General features: G+C 40.3%; 1 protein-coding gene across 1 annotated transcript in view; it reads left to right on the top strand.

Moving 5' to 3' along the window:
• The first annotated feature begins 3,634 nt into the window (after window positions 1-3,634).
• Window positions 3,635-26,431, top strand: part of vegfc (vascular endothelial growth factor c) — an 83,762-nt gene continuing 60,965 nt past the window's right edge. Inside the window, exon 1 of the mRNA XM_069712023.1 lies at window positions 3,635-4,021. Within this exon, the coding sequence (XP_069568124.1) occupies window positions 3,908-4,021 (114 nt within the window). The 5' untranslated portion in view covers window positions 3,635-3,907. The remainder of the gene's footprint in view (window positions 4,022-26,431) is intronic.

Genomic DNA, 26,431 nt, shown 5'->3' with positions numbered 1-26,431 from the left:
TGGACAAGGAGGGGAACCCAGGTGGAGAATCACCAGCCGGTGGACAAGGAGGGGTGAGTGGAGAATCACCAGCCGGTGGACAAGGAGGGGAACCCAGGTGAGTGGAGAATCACCAGCCGGTGGACAAGGAGGGGAACCCAGGTGAGTGGAGAATCACCAGCCGGTGGACAAGGAGGGGAACCCAGGTGAGTGGACCGAGCACAGGACTACTCTTCTGGCAGAGTATCACAGAAGACAGGTAGAGACGCAGGCAGGCTGGCAGGAAATCCTCCATAGAACAAAGGCAGGCTGGCAGACAGAACTGACAGACAGTCAGACTGCAGGCAGGCTTAGACAAATGAGCCTCTGGAAAATGGGGCTTGCAACATAATGGCAGTCAAGGCACTGACACGTGAAACAGTCAGAACAAACTGACGAAGATCAGGAGTAGATATACTGCTGAGGTGATTAGTGGGATGACGATCAGCTGTGTCAGGAACCAGAGTTGATGGACAGCAGGTGGAACCTGAGGAGCTGCAGACAACCACCAGACACGCCCACCAACACAGGGACACACCCACCAACATGGGGAAAACACTAGGAAGGACAGGGATCTTGACACATCTGTCTAGGGTTGCCATGGTGATTTGATACTTGTCATAGGTGTGTCTACATAAAGACTTGAGCTAACTTAATATTTACTTTTCTTTACTCTGTGCTTTTGTCCACAGGTGTATCCTACCTAATCACTCATTGCTGTCTCCATCACTGGAAACACTTGGTCGGACATGTGGTTTATGACCGAGGATAAAGATGGTATAAAGTCAACTTGCTCATCAAAGTAACCAGCGTCCTTTGCTGACGTTAAGCCGGGAAGATGCTGCGTGTCACCAGATTTTTGCACAATCATGCTGAGGCACTGCCAACCTTAACAAACACACACATTACTAACAGGCCATTCTGGTGTATTCAACTCATATTTCTGTTTGGTTAAGTACTGTGGATCATAACCAGGCTAATGGAATAATAGATAAATGACTTCAATGAATGTCAAAAAATAAATCACTACAGAGAAGGAGACAGGAGTGAGGAAATGGTTCTGTTCAGTGTCATCCAATAGGCAAATAAAAAGTAAGGTTACGCAGCTGTATGTATATATATACATATATGTGTATATATATACATATACATATTATATAAATAAAATACTATGAAATTGAGAATATGAAAAAAATCTTGTTGGTCAGAAGAGAATTATTTCCGAGGGTCAAAGGGATACAAAAAAAATACTGTACCAACAACAATGTGTCATTTTGGAAACAATGGCAGAATGACTGGAATCTGTTTCACAGGATGGGTGGCTGGTATGAGCGAGTTTAAAGGGGAGCTGGTCAGCCTGAGAGGTCAGTGTTTCAGTCTCTGGCTGTCAGTACACCAGAGTCAACGACCTGCGGTGCAACAAGGCGCATGAGCTCGGCTGAAACTGCTTCACAAAGCTTCTGGACAAAATGTGATATAATGCCTCTGTGAATCCCCGTTTAAGAGTAAAATCACAAAATATACTCTATTTATTTTCCACAAACAAAGTCTCATCTTATCTTAAAACAATGCCTCATAGACATTTTACAAACTTTACTTTACTCATCAGTGTTATTGTAAATAGTTTGATGGGTTCTCTTTTATATTACATTACATTTTCCACCACACCACTTGTTATGTCTCCAAATCTCTCCAAATGGCATCCTTCAGAAATGCCTGAACTTGAAAGTCATGTGTGAAATACCAATTTTCTGTGCCATTGTCAGCAGATTTTAATCAGGAGTAGGTCAGACTTCATGCTGTGGTCTCATTGTGTTTTTCAGCTAGCAGGTCCCAGCTACAGTCATCTGCAGGAATTTGTTTGCAAAAAAAAACAACAACATTCAGGCGCATGAGGAGGCGCGTTTGGCAAATTCTACCACAATGTTAAGGGGCTAGAGTTACTTGAGTGATGCTGGATTGATTGGTGCTCTTGTTTCCTCAACATAAATCCATAATGAACTTTGGACAGTTAAACTATCATCAAACGCCCCTGAGGGTCAGCTTGTTTCATAAAATGTTAGATTAAGTGGTACTTGATCCATAGAAAACACTTTTAGCACAACTCCAAACAAGTCTTTTCTATTAACACATCAAGTTCAGATTGTAAAACTTAATAGAATATGTCCATTGTTAGTGTGGCATCCATCACAATACTATAGTTGAAAGCCAAAATGGTAAGGACAAATAAAGTTAACTTAGAGAAAAGATAAAGTATTGTTTGCAAAAAAAAATATTTATGAGACCAGAACAGAAACAGAGGATTCAGACGATTTGTAACTGAAAACAGAAGCTGCACAGATCGACCCAAAAACTGAATTAAGAGTAAAATGAAGGAAAATATGAGAAACAGGAGCTAGAATCTCTCTCAGTTACATCTGAATTCACAGACCAGAAACAGTATGAAGGTTGGACACAGGGAGAGTGAGACAGCAGACACTATTCTTAAAATCAAAGAATAAGACAGCTACAATGAGCAAAAAGAAAATGCAGAGACAGACAGCTTCGGAGATGTGTTGTTGTTTCCAAATGAGTCCAGATTCAGCCTGAACTCCAAGTAGACTGCCACATCCATGTTTTACCCCTGGAGCAGTTGGAGGCTGTTTTTCTTAAACTGGTGAAAGTTTAGTTTTTTCATTTCAGAATGAAGTGTGCAATAAATGCAATAAAAAAATGAACAAGCAACAGAAGTGGATTTTTAATAATGATCCAAAGCATAGCAGCTACCAGAAAATCGAAGTGTTAGATTTGATCTTCCAGAGGCCTGACACAAATCCAACAGAGCCCATGAAGGATGTTGTGAAAAAAAAAGTCTTTACATACTAAAACATTGTAACTGGGACCTTCAGTGAAGCATCTGTGCTCCAGTTGAGATATAAACTGTTTAAGCTTTCAAAAATGTTTACAAACTTCTTGTGGAATATTCTGCTTGAAACTTATGCCTTTGCAATTTTTCTTTACAATAAATGTCATTTGCTTACATTTTTGGTTGTGGCTAAAATCCAAATACTGTTTGGGGCAGTGAACAGCTTGACTACACTGTGATTTTAGGCAGTCTGGATATTTTTCTTGCAAATGTTGTCTAATTTTGTTTTCTCATATGAGAACCAACTAGTCAGAATAAACAATTTTACTTATTCTTTTATTAAACCACCTTCCTTCTGAAACAAAGTGTGTTTCATCAGGATAGAGAGGCGTACTGGACTAGATTAGTGCTTTATTGATTTTATTAAATGGTTATAAATTATATATATATATAAAAAAAAGTGGTATATTACACAGTACTTTGAGAAAGAGATCTTAGACCTATTCTTTAGTTCATGGACATGATTTATAGTTTTCATTTGGGAAAATGTAATCTGTTGATGCAGTTTCTATCAACTGGCGACAGAGGTCAGTAGAAAATATGGATTAGTCTTGTCACCCTCCGGAGGTCATCTCTCACAGAGGTGGTCAGCTCCAGGCTCTTATTTTGAAGTCAGGTCGTCCGTTTTCCTGTAATTGTGCGCCTTGACGGTCTTAATTGACGCACAGCCTCCGCTGACCCTCCGGATTTATCTGTTTCCATATGACCGGGCTTTTATCCACAGCGGGGTTCATACACATGCTGCGGACTCTCTGAGGAGTGAGTGGGCTACTGGACCTTGACAGAGAGAGACAAAGAAAAGAGAGAGAGAGAGAGAGAGAGAGAGAGAGAGAGAGAGAGAGAGAGAGAGAGAGCGCAAATGAAAGAGTGTTATTACCAGCAGCAGAAGGAGAAGAAGAGAGCGCACACACCGGGGAGGGCTTTTTAATGTTTTTTCCTTTTTATGGTTGTCGGATCATAAACACTTGAGGACTTCATATAAACATGCACCTTCTGGGAATATCTCTGGTACTGGCGTATCTGCTCTACACCAACCTCGCCAGCGACTTCAGCCACAGCGACGATGAGGACTACGATCAGGAGCAGATGGACGAGCCGGTAAGTTGGAGAGGAAAATCATCTGAGCCTGTTAGAAGTGAACGAGTGTCCCTGCCTTCATGTGCTTTCAAGTTCCAGCTGATCCGGTTAGTGAACGGGTTCATCATAACAATCATTTTAATATAAATATATTAATACTATAAGTATTTCATTCATGTTTGTCCCATGTTAAAGGACCCACACTGAGGTGCAGGGACCAACATGTGACTCCTGATGGGAGATGTGGTTTTTTATTCCGTATTTTTACATTGGTAACACACCTTTCTCTTCACTGATGTGCTGCTCAGAACGACAGTTAATTCAAAATGCACTAATACAACCAGAACTTTTCATACAGAGTTCAGGAGCATGTGTCTCCCTCCAGCAGCAGTGTGTGAAGATGTGCTCAGTGCATTTTGTGTCTGAAAAATGATCCACAGTTTGACTTCTGTTGTGCCGTGAATGTGATTTTTTAAACCATTATTAACTGATCTCTCAGGCTTGTCTGAATAAGTTCAGATCAGGGGACTGCAGATGACCTTGAGATAATCAAAGACTGTCCAAGTGAAACGTCAGTGTGGATGAAGGAGAGCTCTCTCTGTCCTCCATTAGTCCACATTGTCCTTTCAGAGATCTTAAGACTGAAACGCAAGTATTTGTTTTAAAATTTCAACTAAAAACTAACTCAGTGAGATGAATCTCAGGGCTGCCACGGTGTGATGGAACCACCTGCTGAGGGGGACACGAATCCTAATGATGCAGCAAACTTTATGAACTTCATCCAATAAGCAACATATATGACTGCACAAAAATGATTTGGATAAATTATCAAAAGGCATTCATAAAACATTGGCTTCATGCACTCCACTTCGCTAAAAGACAAAAAGCAATGTGGATTGTCAGTGAAGAAAATGAGTATTTATTTATTTCACACATGAAGTTCAGTTCAGGGCAGCAGTCATCTTGTTACACTTTGCAACAAAACGTGTCCATTCTGACCTGCAGACTGAGATAAACTGGATTGATAGGATGCAGCATTTTTGGAGGTTTGACTAATCTACAAGTCAGAATATCTTGATCTTTTTACTCATGTATATCCTGCCAAATGTCCCCGCAGAGCTAGATTAAGCAGACGAACATCCCCGATACAAAATATAATTTAGAAATGTACAAATAAAATACAAAAAAATGTATATCCCACTCTGGTTTGTTGCACTTTCTCCTTTTCACTCAGGTTTCTCGATGATCTCTGTTCACAGTCCAAGTTTTTTTTTCCCCTGATGTGTTTGGCTTTGGCCGAGCGAAAACAAAAGGCATGTTAGCCACAGCCGGCTCCGTTTGATTGTGTTTTCTTAACTGATTGTATTCCTCTGCTGCGGTGTGCGGGATATCGTTAAAGGTTTAACTTCAGCTTTTTCTACGGAGCCTCTGGATCTGAGAGGTCAAAGAACACAGAGACTCACACAAACACTGACTTTATGTCTCACTTCATAAACTGACTGTGTGTTGTTTTAAACATGGAAGATAATGCTGATCTTAACTGGCTCTTGTTAAACTGTTATTATCCATCTGTCCGGTGCCATTTTAACAGTTGGACTGAGACACCCTTAAAACAGACTTCTCTCTAATGTCATGCCAGCACAACAGATTGAACTGAACCCACAGAGAAAGTGGATGAGAGAGGAACGGAGAGAGGGCAGGGAAAATTTTTTAGTGTGGTGGTGGTGGTGGTGGTGGGGTAGGGTGGGGGGGGGGGGGGGGTAGAAGGGGTATTTTCAAATTAGCCAGAGAAAAGAGCCAATGGAGGCAGGTGTCACAGGGGTCAAGTGTGTGTGTGTGTGTGTGTGTGTGTGTGTGTGTGTGTGTGTGTGTGTGTGTGTAGCTTCCACAGAGGCAGAGCAGGGTAAAAGAGGGGGTGGGGGGATAAGTGCTAAGCAGTAGCATGCAGCCATTTGATCACAGTAGAGTCTTAATTGGGATGATGAGTTTCTCTCCCAGCTACCATCCCTTCGCCTGTAAAGCTCTCACAGTTATTCCGAGGAATTTGCCGCACTCATCGCTGCTGTCGGGTGAAAACCTCACAGCCATCAGGTGTCCGCGGATTAAAAGGCAGATGCTGTTTTCAGAGTTCTCAAGCAATGCCACAGAGCACGGATGAGGTCTCTTTCATGTTTCAAATTAGTGGTTGAATGGGTTGTTCAGCTCAATTCAGAAAATATCTCAGGTTCAAGACAAAGCCATTAACTGGGCTTTTCTTTCATTTCTTTCCACAGAAACAGACAATTGACATATGACTGACATATGCTTGCATAACCATCTTATTGCTCGCTAAAGATCTTATTTGAGATTAAATAAGAGCTTAATGTCCCTTTCTGGTGTTTTAATGAATGTACAGAAGACAGCTTTTTATTGTAAGACTGTACTTTTTTTTTTTTTTTAAAGAACTCCACTGATTTTATTCATCGTTCTCACACTGGGATCCATTGTGACCATTTCAGTGGAACATGTGACCAAAAATCTGTCAAGTCTGACTAAACATTTTTGTTGGTGTCGCTGGTGCGCCTGAAATGTAGCAGATGTAGGTGGTCAAATATTTGTCTTTGACAAACATTATAAACATACAGTATTTTCTGTCAGTCTGAAATCATCTCTGGTCACGACGGCGTGGTTAAGACGAAAGTGGTCAGGACTCACGATGTGTTCGGCTGTCAGCAAAACGTGAGATAGACACGCTTTGGCCTCTGTGTGAGTTTCACGTTTCATAAGTGTGAAGCTTACATGCACGTTAAAGTAATGACATGAAGGATCATGTGACCAAGGAGAATGTGACCAAGTACAAAGAAAATTTTTCAGCAGTAGTAGGTGGTAACAGGTTTGGTATGGGGGAATGATTCAGAGAGTGCCATGTGGGAGACAAAGGTTTGAATCCCAGAGGTGACCCAACTCTGTTATTTTTTTTTTTTTTTTTTCTGTAACCCCAACCATGTTGTTTTCCCCCAACAGTTACATTTTCCTGTAAATCACATGTCTTTTTGTCCACGGCAGGAAAACATGAAACTGTCACACTTAGAGAGGCCAAAGCATGGCTTTCTAACGTTTTGCTGCAGTGGACAGGTGTGTCTATTTCACGCTTTGCAGTGACACCGGGTTATACTGGTTCATGTCAGGGGTCTCCAACACGTCGCTCGCCAGACATTTGTGGGTAGCTTGCTAAAGGTTCGGCCAAAGTGCAGTGTTTCCCTTACGTAGACTTACTTGATCAGTGTTGAGTGCTAAGCAATCAAAAAGCAATCAAATGTAATATGCTACATTATATTGTTGAAATAATTAAAGTAGTTACATAAATTATTGCATTTTAACAGGTTAACGAGTGTTCTGTAAGCTGTTGCATTTCAAAAGTAACCTTCTCAACACTGGTGCTGGTGCAAAAAACATAGTCTCAGTTTATGGTATTCACTGCAACTCAGCACTCAAGTAAAATATGCTAAGAACCAAGCTGCTGAGTTGGTTAATGTCTCTACAAGGTATGGACATCACACCTTTGACAATATTTATGGCCATGTTCATATTAACACATGGATTAATTGGGTTTATTAGTACTGATGCTCCACAGAAAGAAAGTCTGGAATTTAAATTTCACTTGAATATCGACAAAGCAAATTAATTGACATTGAAAAAAAGGCTAGTTTTCATCAGTGGTCCCTTTGTCTCACGTTGTTAGGTCTCATAGGTAATCTGATAAATATACTGTATATAGTAATAAAAACATATTATATTGTGATAGAAGCATATAAAAAAGCATTTAGAGTTCGGTTCAATGATAGAGTTATAGTATGAGTACAGTCATGTTAAAAAGATGAATAATGACAGCATCAATGTTGTTGCTTGTCAGTAGGCCATTTAAAAAAAAGTCTTAGTTCAATAAATAGTAAAATGCAAACTCTCTAATGGATTGTGATACTGAATTCCACTGAAGTGAACTGAACAGATCTGAAACCCTCGATGCCTCTCTGGTCTCTGACTGCAGTAGATTTAAAGTTGATGAAGGCAGACAGAGGAGGTGGAGTTAAACCATTCATAATCTGGTAAATTTGGCAGACATTTATGAGCTTTCTCCCTCCAAGCAGATTATACCTAGAATATGACAATGGTAAAAACTGAATAGCTTGTCTTGTCTCAAGTACTTGTTTGTATAATGATTACGGTAGTTTTAAGGCAGGATAGTGTGTATTAGACCAATTTACCAAAGAATAGGTGCTGGTGGAGAGACCCCTTGAGTGGTAGTATATCTTAGCTACCTCAGTTGATAGGAAGTTTCTAATAAACCTCAAATTTGCCAAACAGAATTTTCCTTAATTACAGACTGAGTTTTGAATCTATATGAACTCCTAAATATCTGTATTCTGAAATTACTTTTAGTTTTTTGCTCAAGATGAAGATATTTTGCTCTGTATCTACTCAGTGGCCTTTGTTGAAAAATACAAAGTGTTTTCAACACATTCAACTGTTAACAACATTGATTAATTGTATCATCAGCATATATTAGAATATCACACCGTCTACACAGAGAACACAAATCATTAATGTACACAATGAACATGAAATACATAGAGGGTTAGATTGTTATTAAATATTATTATCATTTGGATTAAATAAATCGATTTTGACAAGTTGGGAGTAAAATGAGAGGTAGGATTTTGGATGATTGAAAAACTGGAAAAATTGAAGCTGACTAGTTATTGCAAAAGATTAACAGTGTCAAATGCTTTTTGTAAATCCAATGGGTGGCACAGTGGTGCAGTGGTTAGCATTGTCGCCTCACAGCAAAAAGGTTCTGGGTTCGAATCCGGTCCTGTGCGGAGTTTGCATGTTCTCCCTGTGCTTGCGTGGGTTTTCTCCGGGTGCTCTGGCTTCCTCCCAACATCCAAAAACATACTCCTGCCCACATGCCTAAGTGTCCTTGAGCAAGACACTCAACCCTAAATTGCTCCCAATGGTGTACCATGTTGTAGGTCGCTTTGGATAAAAGCGTCAGCTAAATGTAATGTAAAAGACTAAGTCCCCCACAACCCCCGGCTTTGTTATTTTCTATGAAGTAGCATGTGATTGTTTCATTTGAGTGATTAACCCAACATTCAAATTGCATTGGTTGCAGTAGGAAGAAGCTGCTGGTGAGATGGTCAGTGATGTCCTCAGCAGCCAAGTTTTAGAATACTGTTCCAACAACCGCTGTTATTGCTGGTTGGACACTTTGAAGATGTTGTCATCGTTGCTCCAAGATTCCCTGATGATGTTGGTTCTGGTGTTGGTGAGTCCTACTGGTGGATCCTCCGTGGAGACAGTGTACTGTCTGGCCTTTGGAGCATAAATAGCTCCTGAAGACACATACCTGAGTAGAGGTAGAGAAGCAGGTGTAATTGTCAGCATTTATTATTCTAGTTGGGCCAGGACACTGATGAATATCCCCCAACAGATGCAGCCATGGTTATTATCACAGCCACACTTGTTCGAGTGATGTGTTTGTTTGTTTCTACTAAATCACGTGAGTAATTGCTTCATCATTATCGTGGCTCATCTTTTGGTGTCGTTGAGAGATTTTTGAAGGAGATTGATGTTTGCCAGTTAGAGAGACTTAAAAATGAGCCTTTAAAGTAACAGAGCGTCGCCGCGTCCGACCAACCTGCTGCCGTGTTCTTCTCGGGTCGAGTTGTTGTTGTTTGGAGTATGTTACGTTGACTGTTGACTCTAAATTGCCTGTAGGAAATATTGTTTGTTCTATCTGTCCCACAATAGACTCGAGGCATGTCCAGGTTAAGTTTCACCAAACAGTGGTTCACTTGTGATATGATGGATACGACACAAGTTAGCTGTGGTTGTTAAGGGTGGTTTTGTTTGGTTGTTTAGCATCGCTCTCAGGCAAACTGTCAGCTTTGCATCAGAAACTTTTCTGCTGTGAAGTGTAAAAACTATTATTTTGTCTGGAGGCTGCGTTTTCCGCATGACAGAGTCTTGTGAAGGGTTTATTTTTTTACTGAATGAATCGGTGCTTCACCGTGTGAACTCTACATACCTGAATTATTCACGGTGACTTGAATTTCAAAAACATTCGTGTGAGTTGTGGCCTGGAAGATCCCATGTTTAAATTCTGAGAGGGATTGAAGGAACTGTACGTAACACATCAACATGCTCACTGAAACAGCTTCAATCCTTGTAAATGGTTCAGCCTTCTTCTCTGACTCATTTGACTTACTACATTTGGCTTGTTGTGGAGGAAAAAAAATCCCCAGTCAGCCTCTCCAATGAACCCTGTTCCCATTTGTCTTCACAGCTTTTCGAGTGGTTCCTCTGTCTTTTATGTCTCCACAATGTTTTCGTTGGCATCTAGCTTTTCTTTTGACCTGCTTGCTCTGAACATTCGTTGCTTTGGATGTTTTCTGAGGATAAGCCCTATCAACCGCCTGATCCTGCACCTGACCTGAACATCTGAAGACCTTTAGATCTTGTCCCTGCATTATGTTGACCACCACCTTTGTATGTGTACTACTGAACGGTCACTCTTAAAGGATTTGCGGCACTCCCACCCTGCGGTTGGCGAACATAGTGGCATTACTTGTTTTTTATTCACGTACTTCATCGAGGCATCTTCATGATCGGGTGGCTTCCTCGTTTCTGCCGCTGTTGTGTGGTTTGGAAGGAGGGGGAAAAGGATTGGTTTGGTAATATTGCAGGGAAACAAGTCAAACATCAACAGTGTTTCCAATTTCAAGAGGTTGACTTCTAAATGTTCATAATATAATTTTGGGGCAGGGAAAAGGAGGTAGCCGCATAATTGTCTGAATTTTACAAGAAAATATCCTGTAGTGTGATTTTTAGCAACCCGACACACCCATGCGTAGTATCCACTGTTTAGTTCAGTTTATAAAGTAACAGGGTTGATGAAGCGGTGAGATTGAACCAAATGAAGCTTATTGAGTAAAATCCTTCTTAATATCCAAAACAATCAGCTCAAAGATGATAAAGAATTTGGAGGAACCACAGACTGGATGGTAATTTAGTGTTGGAGTGTCACTATGAGCAACATCTTACACATTCCATGTGGTCACTTGATCTGTCGTTCATGAAGATATTGTTCAGAGGTTGGGTGTCCAAAATGCTGGCAGATCGTGCTTCATTCAAAAATCTACGCCGTTCGATTCGGTGTGTTTTCCATTCGGGGAAGACTCTCAAATATGGTGGTTTCAAATATACCAACACTGTTTGATCATCCAAATTCCATCTCCTTTTTCCCAGTTTAATTGCACATCAAGTATTCATCACAGAGAGACGCGGCGTGTATCCTATGAAGTTGCACAACTGGAGCTGTCCAACAATGGCAGTGCTTCGTCTGTGTGATGAAACATTGAGTTTAGCTCTGAATCCATCTCTACACCCACTACTCTTGATTGAGTTGCTGCCTGATCGCTTCACAATGTGCCGCTATTAAAAAAATAAACAGAACTTACCCTTTCTGATTATATTCGTTTCTCTGTTTGACAAAATGTTTTCAGCTAATTTAGTTCTGAAATCACAGCTGACTTCTGCATTGTCTTACCATGAAGGTTCATACCATAATGCAAAGTACATTTATATTCCTTTTTAGCAATCAAAATAAACATTTTTGGTGATAACATCGAGCTGGCCATTTTAGAAGTAGCTTTTGAAGCCAAAGAAGTGTGGGCGCCCCTGGTTTAGAACATCGTTATGTGTCCCGCTAAATGTTTTCGCAAATGTAAATTAACGGTACATTTTTGGAGGGTTTTTAGCAGCTACCCTGTGAGGCATTTATCGGTCTTCCATTTTCCACGACATTAAAGGTTTGCCGGGGTAGTTTCAGCATATGTTGCCAAGTCTTTTAGTGCTGTTCTTATCTTTCCTCTTTGAAGCACTTCATTTTCAGTTTCTTGGCGTGCACTTCACTCACCAATCCTTGAGCCCTTAGATGTAGTCTTGATGTGGATTTCAAAAATCCCTGTTACAATATTAATTCTTCTTTCTGAAGGTGATGTCTGCTATTAATATTTACAACTTTTCTTCTATTTACTAATTACTTTCACTTGATACTACTTTTTTTTACTCGTGCTTTTTCTACCTTCTATGTAGGCAGTTGACTAATTGCTGTTATTTATATCAAATATTAATGAATGGAAAGCAGTGGTTGCCACAAGACAGGAAAAGCATGAATTAACTTGGAAATCTGTAGCATGTGTGGCCACCACCACTGCAGGTTCTGAATTTAAAGATTTTGGATAGAACTAACCACAGATTCCCCCAAGATTACAATGTTTATTTAAAACATTTTTTTAATCTAACAAGCAGTGAATAAAGGGCAATTCATTAAATCTAATTTTAAAAACTTCAACATTGAAAACACTATACAATGCAGCTTCCAAACATAAGTGGAGTGCCAACGGTGACTAGGCCGCAGCTGTGGACAGTAAAGGGTGGTGGGGGTAAGGGAGGAGGTTCTGGGACATGGCCCTCACCAGCTCCTGTGCTCTACACGCTCACACACATATCCAACAAAGCTAAATTATAACAAAAGCATGCAAATATTGGGAAGGATGTGCAATAACTACCACCAACCACACAACTGGGAATGTGAAGAGCATGTGAGAGGCCCAGTCACCAAACCCACCACCGCCTGGGCGACCATGCTGCTGCCGGCTCCAAGCACCCCGAGCATAACAAGAAAACCTTAACTCAAGTACAATCTAAGGAAAATTTAATTCTTGGGGGAAAATAATCCTACAAACCATTTGGAAAAGAGCAGAAAACAAATACCAACAAAAGTCACCTAAAACTAAACAACGCAACAGAAATGAAGAAACACAAAACAGTAACAAAACAAAACAGCAGTGGCTTTCACTTATTTCTGGCCTGAATGTCGTGCATCCTCCATGTAGGAAGGTTCACACCTGGTTTGGGCCTCCCTGAGGAGCTGGACCAGATCTCTGCACATCACAATTTCTGTAGCACCGGAACACCAGAAGGGAAAAGCAGCCTGATTTGCAGCTCATTTGGTGCAGCTTTTAATACCCTGCCTAATGGGTGACCCAGGAAGTAGGAGGTGCCAAGGCCTGCCAGAACCTACAGGAGCTCAGGAGGGACATTTGCTCACTGGCTATGCATAAAATGGGGTTGCAGTAATGAAATGTGCAAATGTTTTGTAGTAGGTCGTTAGAAATTTTAAAGGAAATCTTTTTAAATATGCTGTAATTTTCAAAAAAAAAATTTTTTTTTACTAAAAGTGATACTATTTAACAACAGTTTTAGGATGTATTTCATGCATGGATTTAAAAAAAAAAAAACTTTCTGTGCTCAAATGGCAAGGATGAATATTTACTCTTTCCCTCCCAGAAACCTTGATCGAGATTCTCACCAAGCAGGGATAAAAAAAAAAAAAAAAAACCCTCTTTGAAATCAAATATTACTGTTGTCTTATAAATTCGGTGATGCTTACAGTGATGAGCCGCATACTCTATCTCACCAGGAAGTTACAACCTTTGTGTAATCTGTGGATGACCCAGAACTACAGAAGGCGTAGACAGATGTGGTGAAATAATCAATACAAAGCCAAGTCTTTCTCTCTGTCTCCCTAAATCTGTCTCAGTGTCTGGCTCTCTGTGGGCTTATGTTGCTCCATCACTTACTTCATCATAGTGAAGATGACTAATAATAGAACAATATATCTCTTTTTTTGTTCTTGTTGCCTTTACCCTGGCCCACAGTCTCTTTCATCTCTTTCAACTCTTTCTATTCTGTATCCCACTCCTTCACCATCATATCGCTCTCTGTTTCTCCTTCTCTCTATCTGTATTTCTTAAATCTCAACTATCTCCCGTATTTCACAACCCCTTGGAATCGACAAAAGAATGTGGTGTGTAATAAGCAACCATTTTGAAGGAATTTTCGGATTTCTCTGTGGAGCGTCCAGCTCTGTCTGGGTCTGGAGACGTGTGTCTGTTGTTTCAAATACCTACTGTGTAAAGTATACGAGAAATGTCACTGTGAACGTGTAAAATATGCTTCCTTTAAAGAAAAAAAAGTCCAATTACTCCTCTATTAACTCTCTTTTGGTCTCCTCTAATTCCTGAGTGACAAATCTGGATCTTTAACTGCTAAATCCTTGTCTGTGTTCACCAGCTCACCAGTCTGTAACTCTCTCTGTCGGCCGATTTGGTTGTTAAGCTCACTGCAAACAGCAGCCGCCTGTAGCTGGAAACAAGGTGGATGAGAACAGTAAGACTGAACCATAACAGTAAAGTTGCGCGCCACTTGACTTGACAAAGAGCACAAAGGTGATAAAGGGGGTGATAATTCTTTGTTACTCCTTTCACACTACAAATAGTCATTAAAGTTATTGTCACAAAAGATATATTTCAGCAGCTTTAAAATCCAATAACACTTACGTCACATGACGGCAGCTCTCTTCAGAAAGTGTATCTGTCTCATTCGCTTTGGTGGGACAGGTTTGCTGATGCAATCAACTGCAGGAGTTGGAACTTGTTCAACTTTAGCTGTATTTCGATGATTTACATGACAACTGTCACAGCGAAGGATGGAAGTGATGTCACTGCAGTGACTTTCCAAACTGGTAAAATCCCATCTCATAGTATCATAAACTGCCGTGCAGCGTTTCAGCACCACAAAGACCTTCAAACTCTACAAACACACGTCCATCCTACCAGACGATGGCACTAATGCATCATTGAGCCGATAAAGTAAATAAAAGGGGCAGGCACTGCGTGGCACGCAGGATGTGGATCAAAGTATCCTCACGTCCACGACTGTCACAGGAGAGATCAGAGCAGCTTGAGTGAATTTATTTTAGTCTGGAGGAAGTTATATAAGCTCAATGTAAATATTTTGTATTGTTTTGGTATTTTAGTGCATATATCTTATTTGTCAAATGAATTTGTATTTGAATGCTGGACTGTTTCTGCTCTCTGTATCTATTAGCCAGCTAACGGGTAATTACCTGATTCCCTGGACATTCAGTTGCTTCAACAATAGCCAGATGTCCTATTTGGATTTGTCTGTTCTGTTTTTGTCCGGTGCAGATGAATACACTATGTATGTGGTTTTTCTTCCCCTACCCTACAAATAAGTCGGCTACAGCCCGATCACAAACTGTTTTCAGTGCACTTGTTGAGTTTTATGTAATTTAATTACACCTGGTCATGAACAGCACCGCAGTCCCATTTATCCAATCACCCTCGTCGTCATGCGGTCTGTTATCTGTTCAGGTGCTTGCCTTCATCTCGGCATGTTAGAAGTGGATTTTTGTGGTGGGATAAATATTGTGGTTTCCGTGTTTGTCAAATGATCTAATTGCTGTTTAGGCAGCTTTCACACCACTTTATAAAATTGTCCTTTTATTATAACTTTCAGTTGATTTACCCGGTGTTGTAAATCCAGCTGACACACCTCACGTAACACACTAGGGGCTATCCAGTGTTCCAGTTCAGGATCACGATCAACCACCTGAGTTCTGCTATTTGATTCTGCTGGCCGAACCTTTTCAACATGTAATCACTCTGCTCTCTTTCCACCTTTTTTTCTCCGCTGTCACTGAAATAAAGGCATGAAATATCCCCAAAATAATCTTTAAAATAAAAAAAAAAACTAAACACGGTCAGACCTATGCAGAGAAATTAGCTTCAGGTTGTAGCAGTAACCTGCACTGCTGCATTGACCCTTAAAGAGACTGTGTGCGTTTGTGTGTGTGTGTGTGTGTGTGTGTGTGTGTGTGTGTGTGTGTGTGTGTGTGTGTGTGTGTGTGTGTGTGTGTGTGTGTTCATCACTAATCATTGTAGATAGAAACCAGGTGGGTCAGATTACTCACATATGTGCTCTATCTAAAACTCTCTCAATGTCTCTTTCTTTTCACACACACACACACACACACACACACACACACACACACACACACACACACACACACACACACACACACACACACACACACACACACACACACACACACACACACACACACACACACACACACACACACACACAGAGTCATTTAGGTCTATACACTTGACTCATTCATCTATTATCTGTCCTCACTCTCCTACAGAAAAGCAAATTTATCTGTTCTGTTCATCCTTTCTTTCTTCATTCCCTCCTTCTGAGCCAAAAACAACCAGAGTGAGTCACGGCCCCTCATTTGTTTTATATTGTGAAAGAATCAGAGAGTTGTTCATAGTTTCGACTGATGAAGAGAAAGACTAAAAAGGTGCATGGTCATTGTCAGTAATTTTATCTCCCAACAAATCAACTTCTGTCTCTACTCGTCATAAAATGAATTCAGGCAGAAAGTTGCAAAGCTTAAAACTTAATACTTTACTCATTTACTGTCAATATGAAGCCTTTATGCTCTGCTGCTCTGAGTACAGCTGGGAGTCGAGACTCCAACGGCTTTGAATCTTGTGCGTGATGTTTGCTGCTGTTCTCCCATTGGGTCTGTTCAGGTCTCACTTGTTTTGGATGACCTGGATGGAACGGGTCTCTCTTTATCAAAAATGAAGTCATCCATGTTGTGTTTGTGCAGGTTTTTTTCTGTTTATTTTGAACTGAGTCTACACGAACTGCAGCGTCCTGGAGTTCCTTTATCATTGGAGAATACAGATTAAGTTCAATAAGTTAATTCGTTTTTTTAGTCTGCAACTGTTTTGATAATTGATTTCTTAGCTTAGCATGATTGCTAACAAGACAATGAGTTCACACAATTTATATATAACATTTTTTTTTAACCGCGCCATTGACTCCATTCTAGGATGTGTGGATGTGAAGCATGTGTTGAAATATGGATTCTTCCACTCTGGCCCGGTCAGTGTCATCAAGGCAACCTCCAGTTTTTTGACAAAACATTTTTGTATCATGGTTTATTACATTAGTGCAGATTTACTGAGCGTCGAACTTTCAACGAAGTGAATTGACGACACCGTCATCTTAAATGTTTTTGTGACCAGACCACAAGAGTCAGCTTTTTGGGCAAATACTGCTGTCCTCCATCACTGACTAGAACGCAGAATAAAAGTCTCCTCTGAGCATCTTGGAGGTTTCTATCAGGAAGAGGACTTACATTTCTTTTTGGCAATCCCAAAATAAATGTTCTTTGTGTTATCGAACATCTGGACTGGACTGAAACACTGATCAAACCTAATCCAAGCTTGTGTAACCTGATAATTATCCTCCCTCCCTCTGCTTATCCATCTCTCCCGTTCTCCCCTCGCCTCCCCTCCTAACCTCGTTCCATCCGTCTGTGTATGAAAAACTAAGCTGTAATCAGTGTTAAAATGTTACTCTTCATGTATAGATAACCTACCCGGACCTTTTACATATACAATTTGGAATAGATTCCTTAACAGAGACCCATTCTTAGCTCTCTAGAACTCATTTCGACCTCCCAGTATTAATGGAGGCCTTTTTGACTCTTGATGCTCTTTGAACTATGAAGTATGTGAGAGCTCATTGAGAGTATTTTGACATTGGAAGGTTAACCAGTTAGAGCCTCCAAAGACTGACCTGCAGACCCCACCGGTCGACACGCTGTGTGGGACTGGGGAGGGGTGGGTTGGGGGAGTAGTGAATGTGAGTGAATGGGGGGTGAAAGAGGGTCAGTGAGGCTAGAATGCATAATGAAGTGAGATTGTCACTCACAGCTGAGAGGCCAGGAGGCAGTCTTCCTGCTGGGAACTTGAAGGGATCCGGCACGGTGGGTCCTGTGTTCATTTTCACATAGACACTCATTCATGGTGATGCTCACAGGTAATCATCATTTGGTCCTAAACTGTCTCCGAAATCATTCTCTCGTTCAGTTATTCACGACTCCCTTTGTATGGACACTCAATAGTGAGCAGGGAGAGATTTTGGTCAGTTACGAATCGTTGTCATTTTGCATCACCACTGTCTGCTCTAGTCAACTCCTCAGACATTAATAATAGTGCATTGTGTCTTTGCTTCAGTCCTGTCATGACAGAAATGCGAGCAGAAGCTGATAACAAATGATTTTTGCTGATGATGTCGGCACGGCTGGTTCAGATGTGAGTGCGCTGAACTGCTGGTGACATGCTGCTTTGGAGACTGTATTTTCACAGATGATGTGATGTACAGTGGTGCTTGAGTGTTTGTGAAGCCCATTTTTACACAAGTGTTAAAAGTTGATAAAGAGAACTCAATTAAACAAATATGTTAAAGTATTATAGGTATATTGTTAATCCAATATTGCATTTCTGTGAGTGGCAATAGTCTGTGAAGCTCCAGGGTTTGCAATTAGTTTGAAAATGGAATTGAAGTCAAGTGTTTTCCATCAACGGGATGATAATCAGTTGTGACCGGTTTCATGTAAAAAACAGGGATCTATCAAAGTCTGAGCTTCACTTGTGGAAGTGTGTGATGACACGAACAGAGAAGAGTTGTTGACACTCATCAGCCCCGGAAAAGGTTGCAAAACGATCTCTGAAGGGTTTGGGCTTCTTCGGATTCACAATCAAATAGATTTTGTAAAAAGGGAGGAAATTCAATACTTTTGTTACCCTCTCCAGGAGCGGTACCCTCCCCAGGAGCAGTACCCTCCCATAAGCCTAAATTATTTCCCCCAGAAATCAATGTGTTTTTGTGCCCTCTGTTTAACATACCCAACAAACACCAGCAGCAGCAGTAAAAAAGGAACAGCAGCAGCTTCCTCAGACGCTTTTAATTTGAAAATCATTTACTTCGGTGGCCCCGCCCCTTCCTCTATGTAGCCAAGATGGCGACCATTCAGGGTGGGAAGTGTCTAGAGTTTCACACTTCTTTTCCGGGCCGTTTTGAGTGCATCATCCTGGTACTTGTAGTGTACTGCATGTTTCTGTACTGACAGTGTGAACACACCGATGCACTCAGACTAGTGAGTATTAGTACACAAGTATAACATCTGGAACACAGCACAGGGACAAGATGTATAATATACTAGTTAACTTCTAAGCAACTGAAGGTCTCTGACACATTGGTTGATGTTCATGTTCATGAGTCCACCATCAGGAGAACACTGAACAACAATGGTGTGGACAGCAGGGTTACAAGGTGGAAGCCACTGCTCTCCAACAAGAACACTGCTGCCTGTCTGCAGTTCGGCAAATATCACGTGGATAGATGAAACCTAAATAGAGCTTTTTGGTTTAAATAAGAAGTGTTCTGTACGGAGTTATAAGATATAATTCCTGTTCATGATTGATGTGCAGTTACCTTTCATTGCAGTTACTGCTGCACAAGGGGGTCACATCAGATACTAAAAGCAATGGCTCACGTTCTTTTTCCTCACACAGATATGTAATATTAGATCATTTAACTCTATATGTAAATGACCCAGATCAACACATTTGTGTATATTGTTTATTTTGGTTCTCTTTATCTTCTTTTCAGGACTTGTGTGAAAATCTGATAATGTTTTAGATCAAACTTATGGATGAATATTAAAAACTTCTGATCGTGATGAACTGATTTGGGATCAAAAGTCACTGTGACCTCATGTCAACCCATTCTTGTGACCGCAATATCTCAGGGGTGTCGGGAGGGAATTTCATCAAAGTTGGTAGAAGCATTCACTTGACTTCAAGTAAGAACTGAATATATTTTGGTGGTCAAAGGTCAAGGCCACTGTGACCTCCCATTCCTCCCATCCCTCTGTCCCATTCTCGTGAACGTGCTATTCTGGGAATGCCGTCAAGGAATTTCTTCAAACTTGGCACAAATGTTTACTCGGACTCAGAGATGAACTGTTTATATTTTGGTGGGTATGTCAAAGCTTACTGTGACCTCGCAAAACACGTATGAATGAATAATTCACACTGTAATTCTGAGAAAATTTCACACACATGTCTAATAGAATAAAACGATGAAGTGATTTCAGGTTAACTTCACTGTGGCATCAAAATGTTCTGATCAAACACGTTTGTGACATTATTCCCAGGAACATTGTGACAATATTTCACATTTGGTCGGATGCTGAATCGGTGACACTAACCTTGTTTTGGATTTGCCAGCAGGTGCTGCAATCTGCTATCTTCCTCAGCTGACAACACTCTGACATCTACTCCTGCTGTATTTGTGTTGGTATTTTGGTTTGCTGTTTCACCGAGTACTTTGTAGTTTTCACTTCAAATTCAGTGATTCTTCTTGTGCCTCTTCATGGTATTACTGAGAGCAGAAGGAACCCCTGTCGAATTTCCATCCAAACCTGTTCTAAATCATGTTGTTTTATTTTCCTCACTGCAAGTCTCTTTGTTTTCCTGAGCTTTTTTTGTATTCACACAGTTCCTTCTTATCCATTTAATCTCATCTAATCTAGCCTAATTTCTCTCAGGGTGTTTTTGTGCTGCTTCTGAAAGGACTTTCAGATGTAGCACTCTCTCTCTGTTTGTGTGTGTGTGTGTGTGTGTGTGTGTGTGTGTGTGTGTGTGTGTGTGTGTGTGTGTGTGTGTGTGTGTGTGTGTGTGTGTGTGTGTGTGTGTGTGAACAAATCCACTTACGCAAAGCTCTCCCAGCTAGAAAGATCATTTGGAGCAGTAGGTTAAGTGCTTGGGAAGCCAGAGTGGTGCAGGGATGTACAACAAGAAATAGATAGTTCATAATTGATGATTCTAAAGACACATGAACTATTCAGTGATAGTAGATTCAGGTAAAAGTCTCTCCCATGTTTTTATAGAGATTATGTTTGTGCTGCTCAGACAAGTCTCTCTGTAGAGGAACACACTCACTTCTTTCCAAAAATCCAAAACAAATCTTTTAGGCCGAGTTGAGGTGATATTTAATTGCAGTTAACAGTAAATGCTTTGTCTACTGCAGTTGGGTGATTTTCTGTATTTTCATATGACTGCTGTCACTACGAGCAATCATCGATGGTGATTCTGTCTGCTTGCCTCAGTTGGTGTCTCACAGCTATCCACAGTTTTACAGCAAGCTGTGAAGCTTTTGGTTCATTTTACAAAATAATATGGTGATCATAAAATTACACATTTGTCTGCAGCAACATCTTGGATGTCTTAAATAAAAATGCCCCCCTCCACCTTCTCTCAGGTTCTTGTATGTGTTTCTTTCTAATTACGCACATCTTCTGTATGTAATAGATTCAAAAAGCATTCTGACCACTTCTGTTTTTGCACAATTTATTTTACGGTTGATTCAATTATGGAGTCATAAAATTGACATTTTGTCCATCTGTCCGACTTCTTCATGTCTCTTCACAGGGTTTAAGTCTGGGCTTTGGTTGGACAGTTAGGGACTTATCCTGAATCCATTCCAGCACTGTCTTGGCTGAATGTTTCGGCTCGTTGCTGTTCTGAAGGATGAACCGTCACTCCACTCTCAGCACATGTTCACCAAGGACTCCTCTGTATATGACTGCATTCCTCAGTTCTGGCCAGAGCTCTGTGTCCCTGCTGCTGAGAAGAACCCCCATACCATGATGCTGCCACCACCATGCTTCACCTTAGGGAGAGTATTAGGCAAGTGAAGACCATTGCTTGGTGTTCAACAGACACAGAGCTTGGAGTTCTGTGTCTCATCAGACCAGAGAATCTATTTCCTTGTGTTTTCAGTCATGTGCCTTTAACTCAGCGTGATTTCCATCTAGAACCTCTATTATAAAGGTCAGGTCGTGCCTGCAGACGACTTCTGAAGCTCTTCTGAGTGACTTTTGGGTTCTAAGTCACCTCCCTGACAAAAGCTCTGCTCAGCACACAATAAACATACTGATGGATTCTATCCAACAACAGTGTAGTGGTACTTGGGGAAAAATAAACCCTTTAGTGTGGAGGGTGTATAACTTGTTTTTGCATAGTGTGGGGTTTTGCAACAGCTGCAGCTTTTGAATTGAAAATAGGTCGGTGTTCCCCTCTTTTATGCTATGTAGCCATGATGGCAGCTGTGGAACATAATGAAGACACCATCCGGGTACTCATAGGGCATTGTGACCAAATCTTTCTTATATTTCTCTCTCTTTTGACTTGTTTTTTCTTGCACAAACACAGTACCCCTATAAATACAGAACATTATCTTTCAAGCATGTTTTGTCTTGCGTTTATGTAGAGAGAAAAATGGGTTGTGAATTGTCAATAAGACTGACAAGATTACATTTTCAGTCATATTGTCTAACTGACAATAAAGCCTCTCAATAGGTTTTACTACAGACCGAAAGGCTTTAGTATCATTAAAAACAAATTGATTTATCTGCTCTTTGGAATTTAATATTTCTGATGTAAGAGTTAGCATTTTGGCATTACGCTGTAGGAAAGGTCAGATGATCAAAAACATGTTTTATCCACCAAGAACCAGAAACCCAGCCATGACGGACATTTTGAGATGGAGCAGTGAAAGCCTATTTCCAGCCTCCATAACAGGTTCAGACTGATGGCTTGTGTCCATGTGAGTCACTTACTATTTATTTTCTTTAATTCTTTTACAATTTGTGTGATTGTGTGTGTTTCAGACATACGATCAAACACTTGACTGTTAAACAAACACACAGCATGATGAATTTTTAACTCGAACACACACAAAGAGAAGGACAACACAAACCGCTGGCTCCTGGTGAGACCACCAAGCTAGTGGTTTGTTTGGCAAAGAAAAAAGCCTTGGTTACTGACTTCAGATGACTTTGAAACACACACATATACGCATACATAAATACACATACTCATGTTCATGAGCATCAAACCTGAGGTTCTCTGGATATACGGGAGACTGGGTATGGTTGTAACACATTTTGCTTCAGCGGCTGTAACTCACCTCATTTTTTTAGATTGAATTCCCAAGCTTTGATACCAAACTACCCACTTTTGTTTACAACAAATGGCACCAATTCAAGCCTCTGTAAGAAAATCACAAATCTTGTGATTTTGATGTCAAATACATGGAGTTGTAACAATTACATAAAAGAAGCAAAAACAGATTTCACACAATGAATATACACAATGCTTTTAAAAGAGGTTTATCGATGTTAAAGAACAATCTGGAGCAAGGTCTCGCTCTGTGCATGACCGTCCATTACTCAAATCCACTTTCTGTTTGACTCAGGAGTGTGTGTGTGAGAGTATGTGCTTGTGTGTGTGTAAAATAGTCAATTAGAACAATTTCACTTAATGGTATGAACACTTTACTACAATGACCCTACAGATTATTTAGGTCTATTAGAAAACAATGTCCATCTGTGTGTGTCTATTTTCTTAATCAGACTCACAATGGTGACAAATGGGAGGCTGTGGCTCAGACAGTAGAGTGGGTTGCGCACTAATCAGAAGGTTGGTGGTTCAATCCCCAGCTCCTCCTGTCCACATGCCTAAGTGTCCTTGAGCAAGACACTGAACCCTAAGTTGCTCCCGATGGTGTACAATCAGTGTGTGAATGTTCTCCTGATGGCAGCACCTTGCATGGTGATCTGTCTCATTAGTGTGAGAATGGGTGAATGGAAAACCATGTTAAAGCGCTTTGAGACCGAAAGGTGATAAAGCGCTATACAAGTACAGACCATTTACAAATGAATGTTGTTAATGCTTGAGTCTGTATTTTTTCCTTTGCTTGCCTTTCTTCTTTCCTTAAGAACAGACCCCTGGTGTCTGAGCGTCTGCAGTGATTTGCAGTATGTGCTCATTGTTACATGGCAGATCTCATGTTCCTTCACATCTGATCTGACTGACAATAGTTGTGTTTAAGCAGGTGGTTGTCATTCTTTTTCAGACGTGTTACAACTCCCCCAGTCATTGTTTAAATAGCTGTATCAGCAGAGTGGCTTGATATTAGCAGGGCAAAAATGCATTCTATTTTGCCTGAGAAACTACGATTCAGTCTAAATTAAACCATATGATTTTATCCGTAATTGTATAACTACTAAACAAAAAATAGTATTGGTCAAAACATTTACTTTTTCACCTAAAAATCTGTTTTTTTTCTCTATAAAATCTGCATATGCCTGTTTACAGCCATGTTAGATCGGGGAGGAAGAGGGTAAACACAAAAATAATCAAATAACTCATATTATTCCTGTTTGTGTCTCGTAACAACTCTCATGTTACAACCATACCTGGTCTCCCCACGCATCTGTATCTACAAGGCACCTGCCTCTTAGCTTCCTCTTTCTATTAATGAACAACAATATTGTTTCTATAGATTATTCTTGGGCATGAAACTGGAAATTTATCAGATAAAATTAATATAATTGATAATTAACAGGTTAAAGCCAATAATTCCAGTGCAGCCTTTCAGGATATAGAAGATGTATTCATCTTATCTGTCAGAATGTTCTGTAGCACTTGGACACAAACACCACAAGTTATGTGTAAACTGCTGGCTGAAAAAGATTTGAATGTGCGGTCAACAGAATGAAACCACAGAGCACTTGGGAAAATGGGGGGCATTGGGGAACAACAGCAGTGAAGCTGTTTGGCAACACATGAGGGCATGTGCAGTTTCAGAAAGTCCAAAAGTAACAAGGTCTCTTGGCTCTTAGGAATTAATTCAACCAGTTTTAAAAGCTTAGCGGACATCCATGTCAGGTGCGAAAGATCAGATAATGATAACAGGATTTAAGTGGCTGTAAACTGCCTTTAAAGCTTCCTTAGCTGCTTCCCTGGTCACTTGGGGGCAGAAGAATAAGCTGTAAACACAACAGTGACATCAGCACAAAAGTCACAGTATTACCAAACAGCTGTTTATGTACACATCCAGCTTTTTTTGAACTGGTGTTTTGCTCAGTATTTGGTCTCCCCCAGCTGTGAGAAAAATGTCTGCCTCATTGCTTACTGACTCACTTTGTTCACCAGATAGTCTCTAGCAGTAATGCTGTGCAGCTGCTTGCTTTGGCTGAAAACAAAGTTGCACAGGGTAGCGGCTGTGAGCTGGAAAACCAAAGTAACCACTATGTAAAAGCATGGTAGAGTTGAGAAGAAGGACACAGTGGGTTGTTCATTTTCAGTGTTTATTCCTTTAAAAAAAAAAAAAAAGCTCGTAGCCCTTCATTCTGTTGGCAACAAACGTGTTAATGAATGTGGTTATGATGAACTTCATGAGCTTCTCAACCTTAAACACGTTCATTTTCACTTGAATCTATTTGACCGTTCTTTGAATTGGAAGAAATGCATCTTAATGTAATCTTCATGGGTGTTAGTGTAGTACCTGTGACCAGGAGTCAATCCCAAGCTGCTGCTTTGCACTTCTTAAATTCGGAGTTTATAACCACGTCACCATCTGATGAAATCACTGCAAGGCTAATTTAATGACAATGGGTGTCGTGTGATTTCAGCTATATTTACTTGTACAATGATCACTCAGAGAGAAAATTAGAAACAACAGAATATTTTTTTAATTTTGCCTTTCATACCACACAAAGCCTCTCTACCACTTACTGAACAGACAGAGAGAGAGAGGTGTGCCTCTCACTTGGAAGGCAGTAGGTGCTGGGGACTCTCATATCTGGAAAGTACCCATAAGGTTTTCTCTCAAAACGTTGCTGGATTTGTCACTAATGCTTATTTGAAAAAAAAAAAAGTTGTTATGGGGGCCTGAAAAGCTGCTAAATCTTACAACAAATTTGATGAGTTGGCAACACTGCTTACAGCACCACACATGTTCTACTGGGGGATGATTGTAACTTATTTTGTTGTTTAAGCTATAATTTGCAAATCTTGAACTGTAATCACTATATATGTCTGAATATAGTCTTTCTGAAACCACTGTCCTCAAGTGCTCCACAAAGACCGCCTGCTGTACCAAGGTTGCGCAAGTACACGTGTATCCCAGAGAATTATTTTTACCCATGAATGTGGGTTGTGATATGCTGTCATCAAGTGTCTTGACTTGACATGAAAAAACATAAGCTTATGTTTTGTTTGTGTTTTGTCTTCTGAAAAAGTTATAGAACAAACAATTCCTGTTACTCCAGAAAGAATCAGAAATGAGAGCCTTTTCCTGCTTTAGACCTGAGGGAGGTTGATTATTCTGCAGATTTTCACATCAAATCTCTTTCTCAAGTACCATATAGATTCCCTTAGAGCCCTACTTTTCCTATTTTATTAACAGGTAGTATGTAACCATGCCATTTTTCTGGGGGACAAACTTGTGGACAATAATATAATATAATATAATATAATATAATATAATATAATATAATATAATATAATATAATATAATATAATATAATATAATATAATATATAATGTCTCAAAGGAAATTTAGTAACAGTAATACGAGTGGTGCACCAGATCCCAACCGGCTGTGAGTGGAACATAAAACAGTGTCTTAGATGTTTTATATAATGTCCTAAAAAGCACATTGGATTTCCTTTCTTTGATGTGCTCTGTGTTTGAGTATCTGACAGGTCTTTTCCACGTCTGCTGTGCGTCTGAGTGTTTT

Source organism: Brachyistius frenatus, unplaced genomic scaffold (assembly GCF_029030835.1).
Source record: "Brachyistius frenatus isolate BFR_SWC_R1_liver_20210118 unplaced genomic scaffold, ASM2903083v1 Contig_105, whole genome shotgun sequence".
Lineage (NCBI taxonomy): Eukaryota > Metazoa > Chordata > Actinopteri > Embiotocidae > Brachyistius > Brachyistius frenatus.
This window is presented reverse-complemented; position numbering and strand designations above follow the sequence as displayed.